At 36.4% G+C, this 21,556-nt stretch overlaps 1 protein-coding gene across 5 annotated transcripts; it reads right to left on the bottom strand.

Moving 5' to 3' along the window:
• Positions 1-5,970: 5,970 nt before the first annotated feature.
• On the bottom strand, positions 5,971-21,424 carry LOC127879279 (uncharacterized). Of its 5 annotated transcripts, none has more exons than XM_052426040.1 (9): positions 21,318-21,424; positions 20,907-20,997; positions 20,250-20,338; positions 19,809-19,881; positions 18,367-18,438; positions 15,509-15,588; positions 12,131-13,591; positions 8,725-9,014; positions 5,971-6,154 (listed from the first exon to the last, which is right to left on the bottom strand). In XM_052426040.1, the coding sequence occupies exons 2-9, from the start codon at positions 20,979-20,981 to the stop codon at positions 6,042-6,044; spliced, it is 2,253 nt and encodes a 750-aa protein (XP_052282000.1). In that variant the 5' UTR covers positions 20,982-20,997; positions 21,318-21,424; the 3' UTR covers positions 5,971-6,041. The 5 variants fall into 5 exon arrangements, with proteins under 5 accessions (XP_052282000.1, XP_052282003.1, XP_052282001.1 ...); XM_052426043.1 differs by having other exon boundaries at positions 21,324-21,418; XM_052426041.1 differs by having other exon boundaries at positions 20,907-21,024; positions 21,318-21,398.
• Between the last annotated feature and the right edge of the window lie 132 nt (positions 21,425-21,556).

The following is a 21,556-nucleotide window of genomic DNA, read 5'->3' as shown; positions in this document are numbered from 1 at the left end:
CACATAAGACTATTCAGACATTTTAGAAAAAGGTCGGCCTGATGTTTACTTAAATACAAACTCTAGACAATGCAAAGATACTACCTGTTTCAGATTACAATTAGGCCCGTAAGTACTGCTTTATGTTAATGTGGTCAATTTGAATCAATATTGTAAATAAACGTTAGATAATATTATATTATAATGATGTCAACGTCTGACAGGAACAATTGCATCAATTTTACGAAAACGGTCAGCGAACGCTCAATAATGGGGATTTGCATTATTTAATAATGAATAGCACTTGATTGGTAACACAATCTTGTCTGTCTTTCTAGATATTAGCCGACGAAGAACGCTCTGAGCGAAAAGGCACGTGGACTTCAAATGTGCACACACTAATGACGTTTTATGTCGATGACATACGTGGCCACTATTTAGTTTATTAGCAAGATTTGTTTTCATTAAACATAAATAAATAAAATTAAACTGCAAAATAAAGCATTTTATAAATATGGTTTATTACAATAACAATAATAACGGATTGAAATAGTTCGGGAAACGGGCAGTAACATTTTTTAAAGCGCTATGTTTAAATACGACTATCGACCGGGAGTTGTGGCGTACTCCTGTAATCCAGCTACTTTGAGGCCGGGGTCTGGGGACTGTTTGAGGCCGGGAGCCCTACTGTCAGGTCCGTCTGCGTCCGCACTAAGCTCGGCATCAATATGGGCTCCTAGACTCTGGGACTCCAGGTTGATTAAGGAGGAACGTACCGGCTCAGGGTGGAAACACAGCAGGCAAAAGTTCCCGTGTCGAGCAGTAGTGGGATCGCGCCCGTGAGCAGGCGTCTGGCGGTAGCCCGGCCAATATAGCAGGACCTAAACCTTTTTATCCTCAAATTCAGTTGTTAGTTGATAGCCATGTAAACTTAACACTTCGTGCGTGGACAGATATCATATAGGCGATATCCAGTTCACAAGAAATGTTACCTCTATTCCACCGTAGAACACTCTAAATTATTCAATCGGTACGCGTTGCAACGCTTTATAATTTTCAGGTTTTTAAATCGTCAAAAGATGCATATAATGGAGATTTTAGAACATGGTAAATGTTTTGCTTTTGAAGTATTATGTTTCCTCACAAATATCCTAACTACAATCAAAACTTGCGAATCTGAAACATTTTTTAAAATAATTTTGTCAATTTACCCAAATGTGAAAAGGTCCCTTTAAGGTTCAAAATAAAAAAAAATGAATAAAAAAGTAAAAATAACGATAAAATTATTGTACAACATGGCTAGGCTATCATCACGTGGGTTGGTTATGAGGACAGGGATTTGATCCAGCTTTGCTGGGTCCAGTCAAATCTCTGCGCGGAGGTTGATTAAAGGGATTTTATTATAGTGCGTCTGACTAGATGTTCATTTACGGCAGCCGCCGCGCAAAGATTTGACTGGAACCAGCATATCTGGATCAAATCCCTGCCGTTATTGGCGTCGCTCTGGAGAGCGGCGACTAGTATGTAATGCATTTTTTTTTCGCTTATGGGAGGAGAAGTTATTTTACGGATCAATGTATATATTTTTGTTTTAAGAATATATTGCATAGTGGTGATTTTTTGTGTAAATTAGTGAAAATAAATACTGCATTTGTGCCTATTACATTTATTACAACATTTATTGCCAATAATGCAAAGCTAATTGTTTTAATTAATAACTGATCCACAACTGATCACAGGGGAAAGATTACAGGGACTTGGCAAATACGCGAAACTTTCTGGTTTTGTATAAAAACAAAACATAATCAAAATATATTTATTTTGTGGTTTTTCTAATTTGCTTATTTAGTGGAGAATCAATGTAGTACGATATTTGACGACCTATCGCGCAAGCAAGTTTATTGGAAGGCGTAGTGGTACGAAAACGTACAATGTATTAGTTTATTAATATACATATAATAACGATCGCTTTACACAACTTCACCAAATAGCAGTACATAACTATGTCAGCCGGAATAGCTTAGTTGGGAGAGCGTTATAGTGAAGTTGTTTACGCAACAATCATCTAAAGGCCCCGGTTCAATCCCAAGTTCCGGCATGAACGGAACAGTTCGGCGGCTGAAATTTTTGTTTCAGTCAGGTTAATAAATATAAAAAAGCTTTATTTTATGTAGACATTTTAAAATCCATTTACTACAATGGGACATTTTTATTAAAATTAATGGATGCCGCGTGGTGATAACGTTAATTAAAATTTCTTACATCACTTAAATATCTTATAAAAAAAATACACGTGTTTTTATATTAACAAATAAATGCAAACAACACATCTATTATCCATTGATTTTTATGGTTGTCTATCATAGGCCCTAAGTACTATCCCTACCACATATAGAGCGCGAAGCGCGACACGTATTATTGATTGTAACAATGAGGTAAAGGAAGCAGCCGCTTATCAAAGGAGGAGCTGTGTCCCAGCAACCCGTTTCACTAGAGTCAAGCACTCCTCGGATTTTTTTTTAAGAACCACATATAGAGCGCGAAGCGCGACAGGTATTACTATCGAGGTGGTATGGGCCCTTAAGCATTATCCGACCATTACGTCCATATTTATTTTCCTTAGAATTTGAGAAATTTTGAAATCGTTGTTTAAAGTCCAAAATTTTCATCCGATTGTTCCCAAACTTGCACAGGTTTTTTTATCAATGAGGACCCAACCCAAACTCTCTACATGAGCAATATCGGACCAGAAGTCCAGAATTATGTCTCTTTGAATTTAAAAATAAAAGTGAAAAACTGCTTGGTTAGGTGATAATGTTAACATTTTTCATCAGATTCTTTCCGAACTTACAGTGTCTTCATATCAATGAGCATTTTTACCTCATTAAAAATGAGAATCATCGGGACAATAAGTCCAGAATTTTTTTCTATTAAATTTGACAAAATAAACAATTTCTACTTGTTTAAAAGATTTCACAACTTTTGTCCGAATCTACCCAAGCTTGTTATCAGTATTACTGGAACCCTATTGAAAATGATGAATATCGGAGCAATAAATCTATTATGATCTTTCACTGAATTTCAAAGTATTGTGAAATGCAGCTTCTTTATGCAATTAACAGTTTTCATTCATTTTCCCCCCAAACTTTTACAGTGTTTTCATATCAATGAGTACTCAACCCCTATCGTAAATGAGTAAGAATAAGTTCAGAATCATCTCCCCTTGAAGTTGGAAAAAAATATGAAAGTACGCTTACAAGATGAAGCAGATTTTTTAAAACCTACACAGTTCTGTTCCATTAATGAAAACTGCACACGGATGCCAGTAAACGCCAGCAAAAAAAGAAACCAATGTAAATAAAATGAACTCATGTTATGAAATATTTGGGGGTTACAACACAAAATCATAGATAATGGTTATTTGGGGGTTATAACACAACATCATAAATAATGGTTATTTGGAGGGTTATAACACAAAATTATAGATAATGATTATACTAGTATCTTTTTCTATTTTGTAGAAAATATTAATCGGCCAATATATTAATATTTACAGTTCAAAAAAATCGTTCCATGTAACTTCATTCGAGTACCTTTTACACTGAAATTCCCGACGCCCTTTGATGCTTTGCATCAATACTTATCTTGTAACCATCTCTGATGAAAGTCGAGCCATGTGGTGCAATACATTTCCCGTTGTAATTTTTTGCTTTTTTTATATTATGAACCTGAACTTATACACTATTTTCAAAATTAAACAAGGTCTGTTTGTAAAACATGCATGCCCCCCATATGGGCCGTCAGTTGTAGTGGCAGCCATTGTGTGAATACATTTTTTGTCACTGTGACCTTGACCTTTGACCTAGTGACCTGAAAATCAATAGGGGTTATCTGCCAGTCATGATCAATGTACCTATGAAGTTTCATGATCCTAGGCCTAATTATTCTTGAGTTATCATCAGGAAACCATTTTACTGTTTTGAGTCACTCTGACCTTTGACCTAGTGACCTGAAAATTAATAGGGGTCATCTACCAGTCATGATCAATGTACCTATGAAGTTTCATGATCCTAGGCGTAAGCATTCTTGAGTTATCATCCGGAAACCATTTTACTAGTTTGAGTCACTGTGACCTTGACCTTAGACCTAGTGACCTGAAAATCAATAGGGGTCATCTGCCAGTCATTATCAATGTACCTATGAAGTTTCATGATCCTAGGCGTAAGAATTCTTGAGTTATCATCTGGAAACCATTTTACTGTTTCGAGTCACTGTGACCTTGACCTTTGACCTAGTGACCTGAAAATGAATAGGGATCATCTGCCAGTCATGATCAATGTTCCTATGAAGTTTCATGATCCTAGGCCTAAGCGATTTTGAGTTATCATCCGGAAACCATCTGGTGGACGGACCGACAGACAAACGGACCGACCGACATGTGCAAAACAATATACCCCCTCTTCTTCGAAGGGGGGCATAAAAATATATACGAAGTTTCATAATATAATACTAAAACAAAAATAAAATCCTTCCAGATCTAGAAGGATTTTCTTGTGATGGGAGAGATTGTATGTGATACTGTGAGGGCATGGAACGAAAACTCTGCGTGTAGATTGGGAGTTAGCATTTAAGGCGCAATACTTTTTTCGTACGCGCTTGTGGAACAGTTGAAAGCATCTGTTGGCGTATGAAAATAAAGGCTTTGGAGTCAGTCGATCTTTGTTAATGAGCCTTTTTAAGAGAATCATTGATTCATCATATTTGTCATCATTGTAAAGATTATTCCATTCAGATACAGTAGATAGTAGGAACAAATTTAAATACAGTGATGCTCATGCGTGAATTGTTTGGAGACGTAAAGGGTTCCTTTACGAGATCCAACTTTTGCTATAATTTATGTTACATCTTAATATAAATGCACGCTTGCGTCTCAGGTAACTGATTGATTCCCATCATAGCTCATTTTAAAGATATTCATTTGAGTCTAAACTGATAGAAGGCATAAGCAAGTTGCTTCACATTGAGGTATTCCTTGAAGGTTGAATGTTTAAGCATGTATGATGATGGCAGTTCTATACCGGTATATCACGCGCCTTGTAATTGATTTTAATAAAACATATCACGCTAAGGCCATGTACAAAACATATAAGGCAGGCACGCCATCCCAACGTCAAGATCGCACTTGAAGGATCACCGCGAGGGTATAAATGTGTTTAACTTCAACCGTCATGTGTGGCTACATCTCATCCAGGAGAAAAACAGTATTAAAAACCGATACTCTGCCATTCATTATTCTGTTTTTGCCATTGGTATATTTTTATTTGCTATAGACATCAACTTACTGAAGAACAGATTTAGATTGTGTTAGTCAACCTCATGCACTAGACAGACTGGCCTAACTGCCTCCCTTGATGCTTGTACGGGTATGAGGTGGCATTTAAAACTTATCACAGCCCAAATTATTCTTGTTTGGATATCTTAATATACCTGGTAAATATTTGATGAATACAGCATAAAGTATTGATTCATATAGATGACATTTACGTTTAATTGTGACCTTCAATTTAAACAGATGGAACTCGGGTTTCCGCATGAAGCATTGCACCATGATAAGTCCATCCATTCTGACAATCGATGGACAATGTCGTGGGATTACTTCTATATACACACGTTCACGCACACACACTACTTTTACCTTGAATAGAGACATGTCGTCTCACCAAACACATCACTACTGTGTTCCTTTATTTTAACCTTGTCAAAGTTGTGCAAGCTATTTGCCTCTTTTATAGAAGACTTATTTATACCTGTTTATTAGCAAGCACTGTCATATTCTATTTAAATTATTAAGGTGAACACAATCCAAACAAGACACTCACTTCAGTATCAAAGCTGTCTCAATAAATTATACTCTGTTTGGTAGCAAGCCAAAAAGTGTCACACTTGTTCATAACACATAATTATGAGAAAAGCAAAACAATATACCGGAACTACTGAGTCCATCCTTTATTAATATTTTAAATATAATATATCATTCAGTAACAAAAACAAAAATTCAAACATCACTCATCAAACTTGACTTTCTTTCCCTCGAAGGCTGCTATGGTGTTCTGTTGCTGCTTGCGTTTCTTACTGGCCTCCCACGAAGGGTGAAGTTTCTCAGCAGACTGGTTTCCTGTAAGCACAGAGTTATAGAGTTGACAACATTATATGAGCCTTGCTCTGGGGAAACGGGAGTTAATGCATGTGTGTAAAGGGTCCTCCCCGAGTAGAATGTGCATTCTGCTCAAGCTAATCAGGGACACCACTTTAAGCCTAAACTGGATGTTCCCTAAGAAGAGACTTCCTTTTATATAACAAGGGAAAGTGTGATCCCTGATTAGCCTGTGCGGACTGCAAAGGCTATTCTAGGACGACACTTTACGAACTTTTAACCAAATTTTTACAGAACATTGCTAATATAGTCACACATTTGAAGGAGCTTTTGCCAGATTTATAACTAACAGTCATTTAAAAAGGTGCATTTACAAAAACTTTAAACAAGAGATGTGTTTGTCAGAAACACAATGCCCCCTACTGCGCCGCTTTGATTGATTGATTTATTTTTTTATCATTTGGCAGGTACAGATAACTATCTCCCTTTAAAGCTTTTTACTTCCCTTGGATTTGTTTTTTGACCTTTGACCTTGAAGGATGACCTTGACCTTTCACCACTCAAAACGTGCAGCTTAATGAGATACACATGCCAAATATCAAGGTGCTATCTTCAATATTGCAAAAGTTATCGCAAAACTTTAACCAAGGTTAAAGTTTTGGAACAGAATGACAGACAGACTGGCCAAAAACAATATGCCCCCAATCATTCGATCCGGGGGCATAATAAACTGTGAGTCTAATAGAGTTCTTTGTTTATTAACAAAGATTCAACTATACTCTTCTTTTTGTTCTTTTTCTCAAAGATTTGACATGACAACTTGAGAAACAACAGACCACGTTTCACATTCTCATATATCAGTATATAACTTTATACTGGGCATTTTTATGTATATGAATTGTCTAAGTGATGATATCAGCATTTGCAGTAAAGTTTCGTCAGGAACACAAAATACCAGTTCATGTAGCTATTTTTCTAGTGTTTGAAGTCAAAGGTGAACTGTACACAAATAGCAAGATTGAATGCAAAGATTTTCATGTCTAATTACAAACAAGAGATGTGTTTGTCAGAAACACAATGCCCCCTACTGCGTCGCTTTTATTTAAATATTTCTGTTTTTTATTATATCCCTTCCCTTACTTCCCTTGTAAAAAAAGATCTGAAGCTGCCAAATGATAAATCAAAATTATCTCCCTTTAAAGCTTGTTACTTCCCTTGGCTTTTTTTTTTTTTTACTTTTGACCTTGAAGGATGACCTTGACCTTTCACCACTCAAAATGTGCAGCTCAATGAGATACACATGCATGCCAAATATCAAATTGCTATCTTCAATATTACAAAAGTTATCGCAAAACTTTAACCAAGAATGACAGACAGGCCAAAAACAATATACCCCCGATCATTCAATCAGGGGACATTACAAGAGCTGTCAGAGGACAGCGCGCTCGACTATTCGAGTGCTTGCCAGTATAACGTAAGCCATCATGGGGAAATTGTTCATATTCAATCATTTGGGGGTGGGGGGGGGGGGGGTGGGGGTAGGGGGGTGGGGGTGAGAGGGGGGTATAATGTGGGGTGGAGTAATTTATTAGATGATGTTTAAAAAAAAAATTGGGGCAGGAGGGTGGGGGGGTGGGGGGTGGGGGGTAGGGGGGATGGGGGTGAGAGGGGGTATAATGTGGGGTGGGGTAATTTATTAGTAGATGTTTAAAAAAATGGGGGGGGGGGGTGAGGTTGGGGGGGGGGGGAAGGGATTCTGGTAGGGGCGTGGGGTATTGTTTGGGTGGAATCCATTGTGGTATTCAGGTAAGTGTTGTTTTGTCAAAGTAATAATAAAATGTGATCATAAATAAAGAAGTTATGGCACTTACGCAAAATGTTTAATTATCTAAGTGTAAAAGGGGCCATAATTATGTCAAAATGCTTTATACAGGGGTCTGCTCTTGTTTATAGGTTGGGGTCATGTTGGTAAACAAGTATGCAACATATAAAAGCAATATGTCAAAGAATATAGGAAATATTTGGGGTAGTATGCAAACTTTAACATAGATTTATCAATAATATGCATATTCTAAGTATAAAAGGGGCAATAATTATGACAAAATGCTTGATAGAGTTGTCTGCTCTTGTTTATAGGTTGGGGTGATGTTGGTAAACAAGTACGCAAAATATCAAAGCAAAATGTCAAGGGACAATGAAAATAAATGGGGTAGTACGCAAACTTTAACATTTGCTGCATATTCTAAGTGGTTAAGGGGCCATAATTATGACAAAATGCTTGATAGAGTTGTCTGCTCTTGTTTATAGGTTAGGGTCATGTTGGTAAACAAGTATGCAAAATATGATAGTAATATGTCAAGGGACAAAGAAAATATTTGGGGTAGTACGAAAACTTTAACAATTGCACGCTAACGCTGACGCCGGGTTGAGTAGGATAGCTCCACAATATACATTTCATATATAATAGTCGAGCTAAAAATGGAAATAACAACAAATAAGTCACCACACATAACTTAAAATGTTATATCAGATACCACAGTTTTACATTCAGTCTTTAATACGTAAATGACTGTAATATAAGCACAACTAACCAGATGGCCCTCTCGCCATCCAGGGTCTGCTTGGCATTGCTGCTCCACGGCCCCTTTCTGAACCCCTTCCACTGCCATGCAAACCACGGTCCCGCCCGAATGGCTCCCCCTGCATGCCCCCTTTCTCTGACCCCCCTCGACCTCTAGGCCCCCTGCTGAACCCCTCTTCCTGGACATAGCCCTTACCACGGGCACCAAAACCACCCCTCCCCTGGCCTGAATCTGATCCCGCCCTGAATGTTCCTCGTCCCTGAGAACCAAAGTGACCTCTACTGGACTGCTGGCCACCTCTGAAAGCAGATAGCAAGCTTTATATTACCCTAGTTACACATCAGTACTTTAAAACTTTACCACTCAGATACGCACTTATGTCCCTTAGAAAATCCAACTAAATTTTAATGGAGTCAAGTTGTAAAGACAAAATTTCCAACCCTAAGATACTGATAAGAAGCAAACAGAATGTAACATAAAACTGTGAGTCACTCTAAGGCTGTTCTGGTTTTATGCTGATCGCATAAAGCCATTTTCACTTCATTTTTGAGTGGAAAAGGGTTAAAATACTACAATTCTAGTATAATTTGACTTTTTGTCTTGTCTACCTGAACCAAGTAAATATACAATATGTACCATACTTTAAACAAAGCCTGCATTTGTTCAACACAATTTGATTATGCCCCCTTTGAAGCTGCACAGCAGCTATTTTAGAGAAATTGTAAGGTCCAACTTTGTAAAAAATCAATGGACTGGACGAACATACCAAAATCAGCACAATATCTGAAAGAGTTGCGTAAAACAACTCCAACGGTGATTATAGAGAAAATGTGTAACTCCAAGGCCCATTACTTCATCCAAAATCAATAGACCACAACGAAACTCACACTTCAACTTTAAGAGAACAAAACTTACACTTTATCTTTATGTCATGTAGGTAGTCTCACTAACCAAAAATCAGCTCAATATCTGAAAAGCGTTAATTAAAAAACAATCGGAAAAAAGTTATTAAAGAGAAATTTTCTAAGATCAAGGCCCATAGCTTTGCCAAAAATCAATGGACCAGAACAAATTTCACACTTCATCTGTAGGTTATGTAGGTATACTCACATACCATAAATCAGCTCAATATCTGAAAGCGTTGCGTAAAAAGCTCCAGAAAACGGTTATTATAGGGAAAATGTGTAAGTGCAAGGCATATAACGCCAAAAATCAAAATATGGGAAGTTATTTCTCACTTTATCAGTACATGTAGGTCATGTAGGTAGACTCACATACCAAAAACCAGCTCATCAGAGCTCCAGATAAGGGCCGTACAGCCGTAAATACGCCTTTTTCATGAAGATTTACGCATTTATTTTTATAAACTGGACGTACAATTACGACATTAATATCCATTTTACGCATTTACGAAAAATTCTGGCCGTGCCGATATGCCTGTGTCAGCGCGGCTTGATTTGTTGGTCTCTAACCTAACGGCACTTTTCGTTAATTTAAATTTCCGAAAAGTTGTAGACTGGGTTCATATATTATTGTCTATTCTATCGCGTGATTTCCTGTAACTTGTAAATCCGTCAAAAACGAAATGTCTGCGCGCAATTGAATGCCGGCTTAACCGAAAGCGGCTCAAAACAACACTTTGTTGTCATTATATACAACACTTTGTTGTCATATAATGACTACATACGTTGTCTTCTAACCATCCTGACATTAAATCTTTAAACCCAGAAAAAAGACATTGTCGCCCCGATATTAAATGATTTGATTATATCGGTGGCGTAAAACGTTAGAAAACACGATGGGAAACAGATGAGACAGTGAAATAAGTGTTCATTTACTTAGCTTACTAGTTGGCTTGTGTTTTCTTGTCAAGAAAAATGAAGAAATAGTATTAGTCATGAGTTTTTATGTGCAGTTGTATTAGCATCATAATTCAGAATGGAAAACCTAATACAGTAACTGTTAAAGAAGCTACATTTATTTATTTAAATTGCTGCAAATGTTTCTGTAAAGTCAGTTATACACCCTTCAATATCCAAGAACACGGGTAGTACAGTACTACCTGTATTTTTGAATATGGTCGTACAGGTACTTATTGATTTTAAGCGTTACTCCTTTTCTCTCTGTCAGTGGCAGTACCGTTACTAATTTCACAAATCCTTATCTGGAGCTCTGAGCTCATTATCTGAAAGCGTTGTGTAAAAATACTATAGAAAATGGTTATTAGAGTGCAAAATGTTGCATTTATTTTTGCTTAAAGTTGTCGCTTTTACATTGAATTACATAGGGAAACAATTGAATATATTATAATATGTAGGGGAAAGTGTTGTAGGAGTAAATATTAACATCTGAAAAAGCACATTGTTCATGACGTCAGTGAAAATGCAAAAATGGGTCTGATGCCGAATCATAACAGCGAAAGCCAGCAGACTTTTTTCCAGTTTTTGAAAGAGATGCAAGTTCAAGCGCATCTATATCAACAACCCACTTCACCAGTAATTAATCCAACAATGACAAAAAGCTAGATGTTATAATAAAAAGTGAGTCCCGAAACTGTTCAGCTGGCAGGCCTTTGACAAATAAACCAAGAGTATGTACTATAAATTGTGCATGGATGCTAAAAGACAAGAGACATTATAACAAAGTCACTTGACAAATTGAATTTAAAAAAAACAACAACGAAAAGTTACTTGACATATGAATTGTTAAAGCCAATTAAAGACCTGGTTATTTCTTCTCATTTGTTAGTTTTTTTTGCTAAATTCATCAATAGAAAGTTTATAATACTTGATACTCGCACTTTTAGTTTTGAACTTACAAATATTTAGTCAAGCGAGTCCTTAGACTCGCATTTGATAAATTGTAAAAACAATCACTGCGGAAAATGATTATTATGGAGAAAATTTGTAAATGCAAGCTGTTACAAATTTCACACTTCATCTGTAGGTCATGTAGGTAGACTCACATACCAAAAATCAGCTCAATATCTGAGAACATTTCGTAAAAAACATCTGTAAAACGGTTATTATAGAGACAATTTGTAAATGCAAATCCAATAACTTCGCTAAAATTTAATGGACTATGACGAATTTCACAATTCATCTGTAGCTCATGTAAGTAGACCCAAAAAAGGTTATTAAAGGTTATTAAGGCCACATAACTTCGATAAAAATCAATGGACCGGAATGAAACTCACACTTTACCTGTTATTCATAAAGGAAGACTTGCACACCAAATATCAGGTCAATGTCTTAAACGTTTGAAAAAGTCCACATAATGGAATGCCTGACGGACAGACGGAACCAGGGGCATAAAAAGCTTTCAAATGCTGCACCAAATAATCATCTACTCCGAAACGTGTTGTGCACACAATAATACCAGATAATAATTTGCTTAAGATATCAGTAAAGTCTACCTTGAAAACTTCTCCTGCCTCAGCTTTTTCCACTCCAGGTTGGTACGGAACTGCTTCTCCGTACATTCCATCATCTTTTCTGAGCTCAGAGACCCAACAAATGTAGTGGAGAACGAGTTCAGGTCCAGCCTTGTAGCCTCAGAACCCGTTTGCTCCTCCTCCTCAATTTCTTCATAGTTATCAGCTTTTGTCTCACTGAACATTTCCTCTTCATCATTTCCTTCACTGTCACTACATGCAAAGAATTCATCTTTCACTGTCCGCTTTCCAGTTCTTGCCAATTTTTCTTGTTTGTTAGTGAGAATTGCCGGTACTTCTTCTGTTTCCAAGTCTTTTGATAAATCAATTCGTTTAATTATCATTTCACCCTGAGTTTTCATCTTTGGCAAAGGCTTCACAGTCACTGATTTCTTTGAGGACTTATTAATTTTGTTTGCCGGATTACTTTCTCTGACATTATCATAAGAATCATCAGAACTATTATCACTATGACTAACTTCCTCATCTTCTTCACCACTATGATTGTCATCCTTTTCTGCCATTGATGCATCATCATCATCATCATCATCATCATCATCATCATCATCATCATCATCATCATCATCATCATCATCATTATAATCCTCCTCCTCCTCCTCATCATCATCACTACTTAATTGTTTAATTACTACATCTTTCCCCTTTGATGTGTTTTTATCACATTTTATATTGTTTACATTTTTGGCTGTTTTACTTGTTTTTAAAACAATTTTACTTTCGGTTTTCTTTTTATCTTTACCATCTTTAGTACTTACACTTTTTAAAACTAATGTTTCGTTCATAGTTTCATGGGAAACACCTTTCTTCTTCATATTACTTGAAAGCTGTTTTTCAGATTGTTTTATAGACTTTGTATCTGGTTTGAGTTGTTTCTCTTCTAGTAAGTTTTTGTTTGCTTTCTTTTGTTGTGCTAATAAACGAATGGCATCCCCAAGGTTTTTCTTTTGTATTTTACTGCGACCATCATCATCTTCACTCTCACTAGATTCCTCACTACTATCTCCAACATCACGTTCCTCTTTAGCATACACAGATGGTATTTCAAAGTCATCATCTTCATCATCATTACTAATCCCAAGTACTGCTCCTACTTCATCCAAATGACTCTCATCATCATCAGAGGTCACATTTTCGCCATTGCTCAGTTCTGACTCATCTTCAGATTCACTTTCAACCATTTCATCTGGATCTTGACTAAGCTTTGTTCCCACCTCTGTATTCATTTCCTCTTCATCCTCCAATTCTGACCTTATGGAACTCAGTTTTCCACCAAGGTATGCATGAATGAGTGTTTCAGATGCATTTACGTTAGTCTCAACCTTCTTCAGTTTCTCTTTGGCTTTCTTTTTCTTGTTGAACTCTCTTGATGTGTGTTTGGTCATCAAGAAGGCAGCCAGCTCTTTCCAGTCTGTGTGCCCATTTCTGCAGAGTTAAACACAAGCTTCATGTAGTATTTCGTATATAAATGATTCACGGAAAACTTGGCTTAATATATGTGCGTTTTAGTGTTGTTCCTGATTAGAATGTGAAGTCTGCACAGGCTTTTCAGGGATGACACTTTACGCACATGCATTAAGCCAACTTATCGAGAACAAATTCAAAATGAACACCAGTGTCTGTTAACAACTTCAATACTTGTCACCACTTAATTGTAATGTGCCAACAGCTCAATCTTCTGCAACAGCTGAGGCTTTTAAGTGAAAGTATTGTTACCTGACATACATAAAGAGGTTAAATGTATAACTAGTGTAGAGATGTAATAAAGGTAACACTCATTTCACAGTCAAAACTTGATATGAAAAGCAAGTATCTTCATGCTGTACATCAAGAAGAAAGGTTAAAAGGTAAATGGGTGGATCAATGTTAAAGTTTTTGGACCGACGGAAAGACTGACTGACAGACAGACAGGTAGACGGATGCAATGACGGACAGTTCAAAAACTATATGCCACCCTTTCGGGGCATAAAAAAAGCTGACAACGACCAATTTAGCATTAGTATTACCCTGTACTTTTGAGTATATTTACCATACATGGGGTACACTGTAGCATACTTAAGAGTACCTGGTATACTTTAAGTAGTACCCGAGCTGACCATGACCAATGGAGCCACATTTGCCTCAGACCAAGAGACCAGCTTCTTTTCTTGACATCATTATGCTGATAACTTTTGTCAAGACATTTGCAAATCTATCCATGCTGGACATGATTTTGCTAGGTTTAATATGTAACATACTCATTTCTTAAACTTTAACTGTAACCTTGAAATGTGACCTCCACCTTGAACCCAGGGACCTGACTTTTAAAGTGCAACATTACCTTTCATCATGCAGATCACTTGTTAAGATTGATTGAAAATACCTATATTTGACCTCTATCCTTCAATTCTGACCATGACCTTGGACGAAGGGACCTTTATCATGCATGCAACACTCTGTCTCATCATGATATTCACTTTCGCCAAGTTATTTTTAAATCCATATGTGCAAGGCAAAGTAACGATCCAGACAAAGTGTCAAGTACAAATTTCGTAAATTTTACTTTTGACCTCGAATTGCATCCTTTGCCTTGGACTTGCAACACACTCCATCTCACCATGCTGAATACTCAGGCAACTTACATACACATGCTGATGAAAAACGCTTATTTTAACCATTTGCCTTGAAATATTGCCTTGAACTTGGACCCAGGGACCAGTTTCTTGCACATCAATCTAAGTCTTATCATGCTGATCCCGTATAGCAAATCATATGAAAATCAATCCAGGCTCGACAAGGTGTTCAGTTAAATTTTCTTAAATTTGATCTTGAATTATGAACTTGACCTTAGACCCAGGGGAGCTGGTTTTTGCACAATACACTCATCCTGACCAAGCTGATCAATTATGGCAAGTTTAACAAGATATGTGTTTGTCAGAAACACTATGTCCCCTTCTGCGCCGCTTTGAAGCTATATATATGACCTTTGACCTTGATGGATGACCTTGACCTTTCACCACTCAAAATGTGCAGCTCCATGAGATACACATGCATGGCAAATATGAAGTTGCTATCTTCAATATTGCAAAAGTTTTGGCAAAATGTTAAAGTTGGGGCAAACAAACAAACCAACCAAGCAACAGACAGGGCAAAGACAATATGTCCCCCACTATAGTGGTGGGGGTACATAAAAAAAAATCCATTCATGCTTCACAAAGTTATGCTCTGGACAAATATTTCCAGCCACCACCAGAACAGCTTGCTAGGGTGTTCTCATAACCCAACCTTTAAAAAGAAGTGTGCATAATACAATTTATCTACTATTATGGTTTTAAAGAAAACTGATTGACATTAAAAACTAACCTGAACTCTGTCACTTTCTCATGAATAAACTTGTTTTCAGAAAGTCTTGCCAAAGCCCGCTGCTCCATAGAGGTTGTAGGCTTTAGAGGAAATGTATCATAATTATCAAACACGTGGTTTATTGTCATTAGAATCAAATCAATTGAGAACAACAGTCCTCTGAGGCATTTTAAGAAGTAAAAACAGATCAAGGTCATATACAAAAGGTATTACTTAAATCACAGATTTTTTCTTAAATAAAATATATGACCACAGTCTGGGAAGACTGGGCTTAATGCATGTGTGAAGAGTACAGATAAGCCTGTGCAGTCTGTATAGGCTATTCAAGGACAATAATTTCCACCTAGACTGAATATAGTAAGAACAAGAGGTGTGTTTGTCAGAAACACAATGCCCCCTATTGCGCCGCTTTGAAATACAATTTCAATATATCATTTGTCAGGTTTATAAATTATCTTCCTTTTATAGCTTATTACTTCCCTTGGATTATATTTTTTTAATTTTGACCTTGAAGGATGATCTTGACCTTGACCTTTCACCACTCAAAATGTGCAGCTTCATGTGATACACATGCATGCCAAATATCAAGTTGCTATATTTAATTTTGCAAAAGTTATGGCCAATGTTTAAGTTTTGGGCAAACACACAGACAGACAGACAGACAAACGGACTGACAGTTCAACTGATATATGCCACTCTACCGGGAGCATAAAAACCCTACCATAAATGAAACAAGAGCACCGCCTTGCGGGTGCAGACCGCTCATCTATTTTTCTTTTTAAAGGTGAAGGGAACTATCTCAATACTTCAATCAAAAAAGATGGATGGGTGGGGTGGAGAGGGGTGTATAGTGTGTGGTCATTTATTACATTATCTTCCAAAAAAAAGAAATAACAAGAGCACCGCCTTGCGGGTGCAGACCGCTCATCTATTTTCTTTTTAAAGGTGAAGGGACTCTCATTTTCAATCACAAAGGAGGGAGGGGTGGAGTGAAGAGGGGTGTATAGTGTGGGGGTGTGGACATTAATGACAGTATCTTCCAAAAATGCGAAAAAAATACAAAAATGCAAAAATAATAATTCGAGGGGGGGGGGGGGGGGGGGGGGGGGGATTCTTGGGTGCGATGGTTGGACGGTATTTCAAACATAAAATAATATAAATAAATATTTGTGTTTTTTAACTGTTTAAAAAAAAAAATTGGGGGGTGGGGTGGGGGGGGGGGGGGAATAGTGTGAGGGGTGAGGGTGTGGTGGTAATTTGTGAGATGATTTAAAAAAAAAAATTAGGGGGGGGGGGGGGGGATTCGGGTGGGGGGTGGGGGGGGGGGATTCTTGGGTGCGATGGTTGGACGGTATTTAAAACATAAAATAATAAAAGAAATATTTTTGTTTTTTAACCGTTTCACAACAAAAAATTGGGGGTGGGGTGGGGGGGGGGGGGGTATAGTGTGAGGGTGTGGTAGTCATTTGTGAGTTGTGAGATGATCTTAAAAAAAACAAAAATGGGGGGGGGGGGGTTCGGGGGGGGGGGGGGGGGGGGGGAAGGGCACGGGGGATGGTTTGGGTGGAGTCTATTGTGGTATGTCGGGTAAGAGTAGTAGTTTTGTCAAAGTATCAATCAAATCTAATCATAATTAAAGAAGTTATGGCAATTTTAGCAAAATTTAATAATTTGACCTTGAGAGTCAAGGTCATTCAAAGGTCAAGGTAAAATTCAACTTGCCAGGTACAGTAACCTCATGATAGCATGAAAGTATTTGAAGTTTGAAAGCAATAGCCTTGATACTTAAGAAGTAAAGTGGATCGAAACACAAAATTTAACCATAAATTCAAAGTTACTAAGTAAAAAAAGGGCCATAATTCCGTAAAAATGACAACCAGAGTTATGCATATTGTCCTTTTACTGTACCCTTATGATAGTTTGCGAGTGTTCCAAGTATGAAAGCAATATCTATGATACTTTATGGGTAAAGTGGACCAAAACACAAAACTTAACAAAATTTTCAATTTTCTGAGTATAAAGGGCCCATAATTCCGTCCAAATGCCAGTTAGAGTTACATAACTTTGCCTGCACAGTCCCCTTATGATAGTAAGCAAGTGTCGCAAGTATGAAAGCAATAGCTTTGATACTTTAGGAATAAAGTGGACCTAAACACAAAACTTAACCAAATTTTCAATTTTTTAAGTATAAAAAGGGCACATAATTCTGTCAAAATGCACGCCAGAGTTATCTAACTTTACCTGCCCAGTCCCCTCATGATAGTAAGTAAGTATACCAAGTTTGAATGCAATAGCTTTAATGCTTTATGAGAAAAGTGGACGTAAACACAAAACTTAACCCAATTTTCTAGGTATAAAAAGGGCACATAATTCTGTCAAAATGCATGCCAGAGTTATCTGACTTTGCATGCCCAGTCCCCTCATGATAGTAAGTAAGTGTACCAAGTTTGAATGCCATAGCTTTGATACTTTATGAGAAAAGTGGACCTAAACACAAAACTAAACCGGACGCCGACGCTGACGCCAAGGTGATGACAATAGCTCATAATTTTTTTTTCAAAAAATAGATGAGCTAAAAATGCATAAAAAAAGAAAGTACCCTGTTTTAAGCCTGTGAGCACTGCACAGCAAAATCTTAGACGATACTTAACATGCATTGATTAAGCCAGGTTTTCCAAGAGTGGGATTCATAGTGTATAGTTTATTATGACCTTAAAAAGTTCTTAAATTCATGTCTTAACTTAAATAATCTTTTATTTACATTAAGACTATTTAGTCTAAGGCAAAACACAAAAGTACAGTTTCAGGCAAGACAATAAAAACAATGTAATCCCATTAAAAGTAGCTGTTGTACTTACCTTTGCAATTAAAGTCTGAAACTTTTCAGTGGCTCCAAGCGCATACTTTGAAACAAAGTCTTTCTTCAGAATCTACAACGTAACAGGGCGCATACCTTTCAATGCATTTGAATTTGCTGTTCAAGTAAGATTAATTTGATTAAGCCAATCTATAGTCTCAATTGGTTATTCAGGCCTTTTCCTGGCCATTTTGGGAAAAAATGCAATTTCAGGATTGGGAATTTTTTCACATGGAAAGTCCAATGATTTGGGAAAAACTAACTTAATATAACGCTTTATAGTTATTCAAATAAGAAGAACAAAATCATGTAAATTATTATTATAAACTTTGCTAGACGTTATTGATATAACATTTAGATAAAATAATTTTAAGACACCCTTTTCTAAAAAAAGTTTTTTAAAAATATTTTTGTTTAGATTGGGATATTTTCTACAATTTAAGTTTGGGAATGGGTCCGTTTATAAGAACCGTAGATACACCAGGAAAAGGCCTGTTATTTGATAAAAGATTATTGCATACATTATATAATTTTGATTTAACTCAATATTATTTGTTTTTGTTGGCATTTTTATGGCACTGAATGGCATCTATATATAGCTATTATCTGCCCATCTTTTGACCAACTACACTACCATCTTAATTTCAGCAAAGTCAACTACAAGAAAAGTATTATTAAAATTTGCTCTTTTTTGTTTCAATTCACTATATGAAAAAGTAAGATCTAGATATTTGTCATTGTGTTAATTGAATGAGCATTTGCATTTTTATTTTTATTGCACTTGATTCCCAGGAATTCTTCCTCGCCATTTTAAAACATCAGTCTTAGCCCATAACCCTAGCAAAATAACGCATAATGCATTTCCTTCTTTGTATATTTTAAATGATCAGTGAGTAGGATTGTTGCTGTTTTTCCTGTAATAATTATCATTATTAAGTGTATGTTGTCAATTAGAATATCTAGACTAAATTTATTATAATTTAAGCGCAATTGCCAAAAAAAAGAGATTTATAAAGATTTGAAAAATCACAATTTATTATGTTATTTGACTTTTGAACTTATTTCATGACCTTGACCTTTTACACAAGGATTTTGTTATAGTTAACTCTACTCAGTCTTCTAGTAACTACTACTTATTTTTTTTTTAAATAAATACTTGATTTGCTCAATACTATTTTGACAATAATTTGTGACCTTGACATTGGACCAAGAGTAACCTGGTTTAAGCACTTTGTGACACTCTGTCTTATCATGATCATCACCTATGGCAAATTATATGAAATTCCATCGAGGCTTGACAAATGTAAGCTCCTGACAAATTTTGAGTACACATTTCCTAAATTGACCTTTGACCATGAATTGTGACCTTGACTTTGGACCGGCTCTTGGGCTAAATGCTCCATCTCAAGCATATACATAACTAGTATAACCATTATCAACTACCTTAATCACTTTAACTTCTTCAATTAACCTGTCAGCCTTTTCACTGTTCTTCTTCTTTTGTTCATCAGAACCCCTGCAATTACATAAGTAAATTAAATTTTGAGTTACACAAACAATTATTAATACACATTCAAAATTTGAACAAATATTGATTGAAATGGCTTTTTCCATGCTTTAAATATTTGAACAGAATATTATTAATTGTAGTGTGGTCTTGTGATGTGGAATTGAGGAAGGACCTGGACTTCCGGTAAAACCCACTTCTCCAATATCACTGTTGACCACCAACCAAACAATCATATATCTGTGTGGAGAAAACCATCCCTGACTAAATTAAAAGTGAGTTACCAACCACAATTCTACAAGGACAGCCATATTTTATACCTTTTCATATATTTAGAAATTACTATAACAGTACTTTACTGTTTTCAATTACATTACTTTTTGGTTCGCAATTTCTTAGCCTTCCTTGTGAGGTCATTAATAACATAAAGCTTTGCTCTCTGAACATCTGCTCTCATCTTTATAACCTGAAATGTAATCATCAAAATTCTAAGGAAATATAGAAACAAGATCGCGGTGGTGTAGTGGATGAGGTGTCCGCCTAGCGATCGGGAGTTCGTGGGTTTGCTCCCCACTCAGGGAGCATTCTCATTATCTCCTCCATAGACACCTAGTACTGGTTCTTCCCAGGAAACGGACTCGATAATGTCCCTCTGCCTATAATGCTCTAAAGGGCGCTTGGCAGTATAGATAGATAGATAGAACAACAAGAAATATTGTAATATATTTTAGCAAAAGTATTGTTTAAACACTATTTACATTTACTTTTTCCAGACATTGATACACGTATTTGTTGAATTTCCAAGCAAATAAATTATCATTAATACATATCTTTAAAGAAAAGGCCTGTAAATGTAGTTCAATCCTTCAAATTATCTGATTAAATTGTATTTTATTGAATTTCAGATCATGATGCTTCATCAGATCTACAGTCACAAGAACTGTATGAATTATATATTCCGAATTTAGTACGAGTTTTCTTTTTTTTAATACAAAAGGCATATGAAGGCATCAGATTCCATATCATATACATACCTTATTGTTTAATGCCACTTTATCAATGGATGCAACTGGGGCGAAGTCCAGATTACGATCCTGTCCCTCTTTCATTGTTAACTGTTTTCGTCTTTAACAGAGAGAACTAATTTAATTCCTATAAAACAAAATGCATTTAAATAGTATATAGGTGAGAGATTTAAAGAGATCATACATTTCAATATTTTTAATCAACCAACACGAAGTTACAGTAGTTGTCAGAACTGCTGTTAGCCTAACAAACATGTTAGGGCGACAGAAGTGAGGTGAGCAGCTTTGTGTTTTAGACCACGAAATTACATTGCAACATAATTTTTATAATGTATAGTAAGTCAAATCGTCGGTTCTTCAATATTTTCTAGGAGTTAATAGATCGACTATAATGTAAGTAGCGATTTATTCCAGCGCAACCTTTACGTTTTGATGAAATATGTTTGCTTGCTACGATTAGTTGAGCAGTCAGTTTTGTATACACGTTTTTTAACGCACGAGTTATCTCTCTTTAAGGGTTGTTACAGAAGTTCGTATGTGTTCACCCGACATCGCATTAATCTCGCTAAAGGCCTATATATAGCGGAAATGAAACAACTCGATATATTAGCAGATTTATTTTTGTAAAGATCATAGATTATGTACCGTTAGAATACATC

This window comes from Dreissena polymorpha, chromosome 4 (assembly GCF_020536995.1).
Source record: "Dreissena polymorpha isolate Duluth1 chromosome 4, UMN_Dpol_1.0, whole genome shotgun sequence".
NCBI lineage: Eukaryota > Metazoa > Mollusca > Bivalvia > Myida > Dreissenidae > Dreissena > Dreissena polymorpha.
This window is presented reverse-complemented; position numbering and strand designations above follow the sequence as displayed.

Excerpts from the sequence above, each read along its gene's own strand:
- LOC127879279 (XM_052426040.1), bottom strand. The coding sequence starts at position 20,981 with ATGAAAGAGGGACAGGATCGTAATCTGGACTTCGCCCCAGTTGCATCC. Across the intron at positions 15,589-18,366 it reads TTCAGACTTTAATTGCAAAG|CCTACAACCTCTATGGAGCA; the intron begins GTAAGTACAACA and ends TTTCCTCTAAAG. Across the intron at positions 13,592-15,508 it reads GAGAAAGTGACAGAGTTCAG|AAATGGGCACACAGACTGGA; the intron begins GTTAGTTTTTAA and ends TTAACTCTGCAG.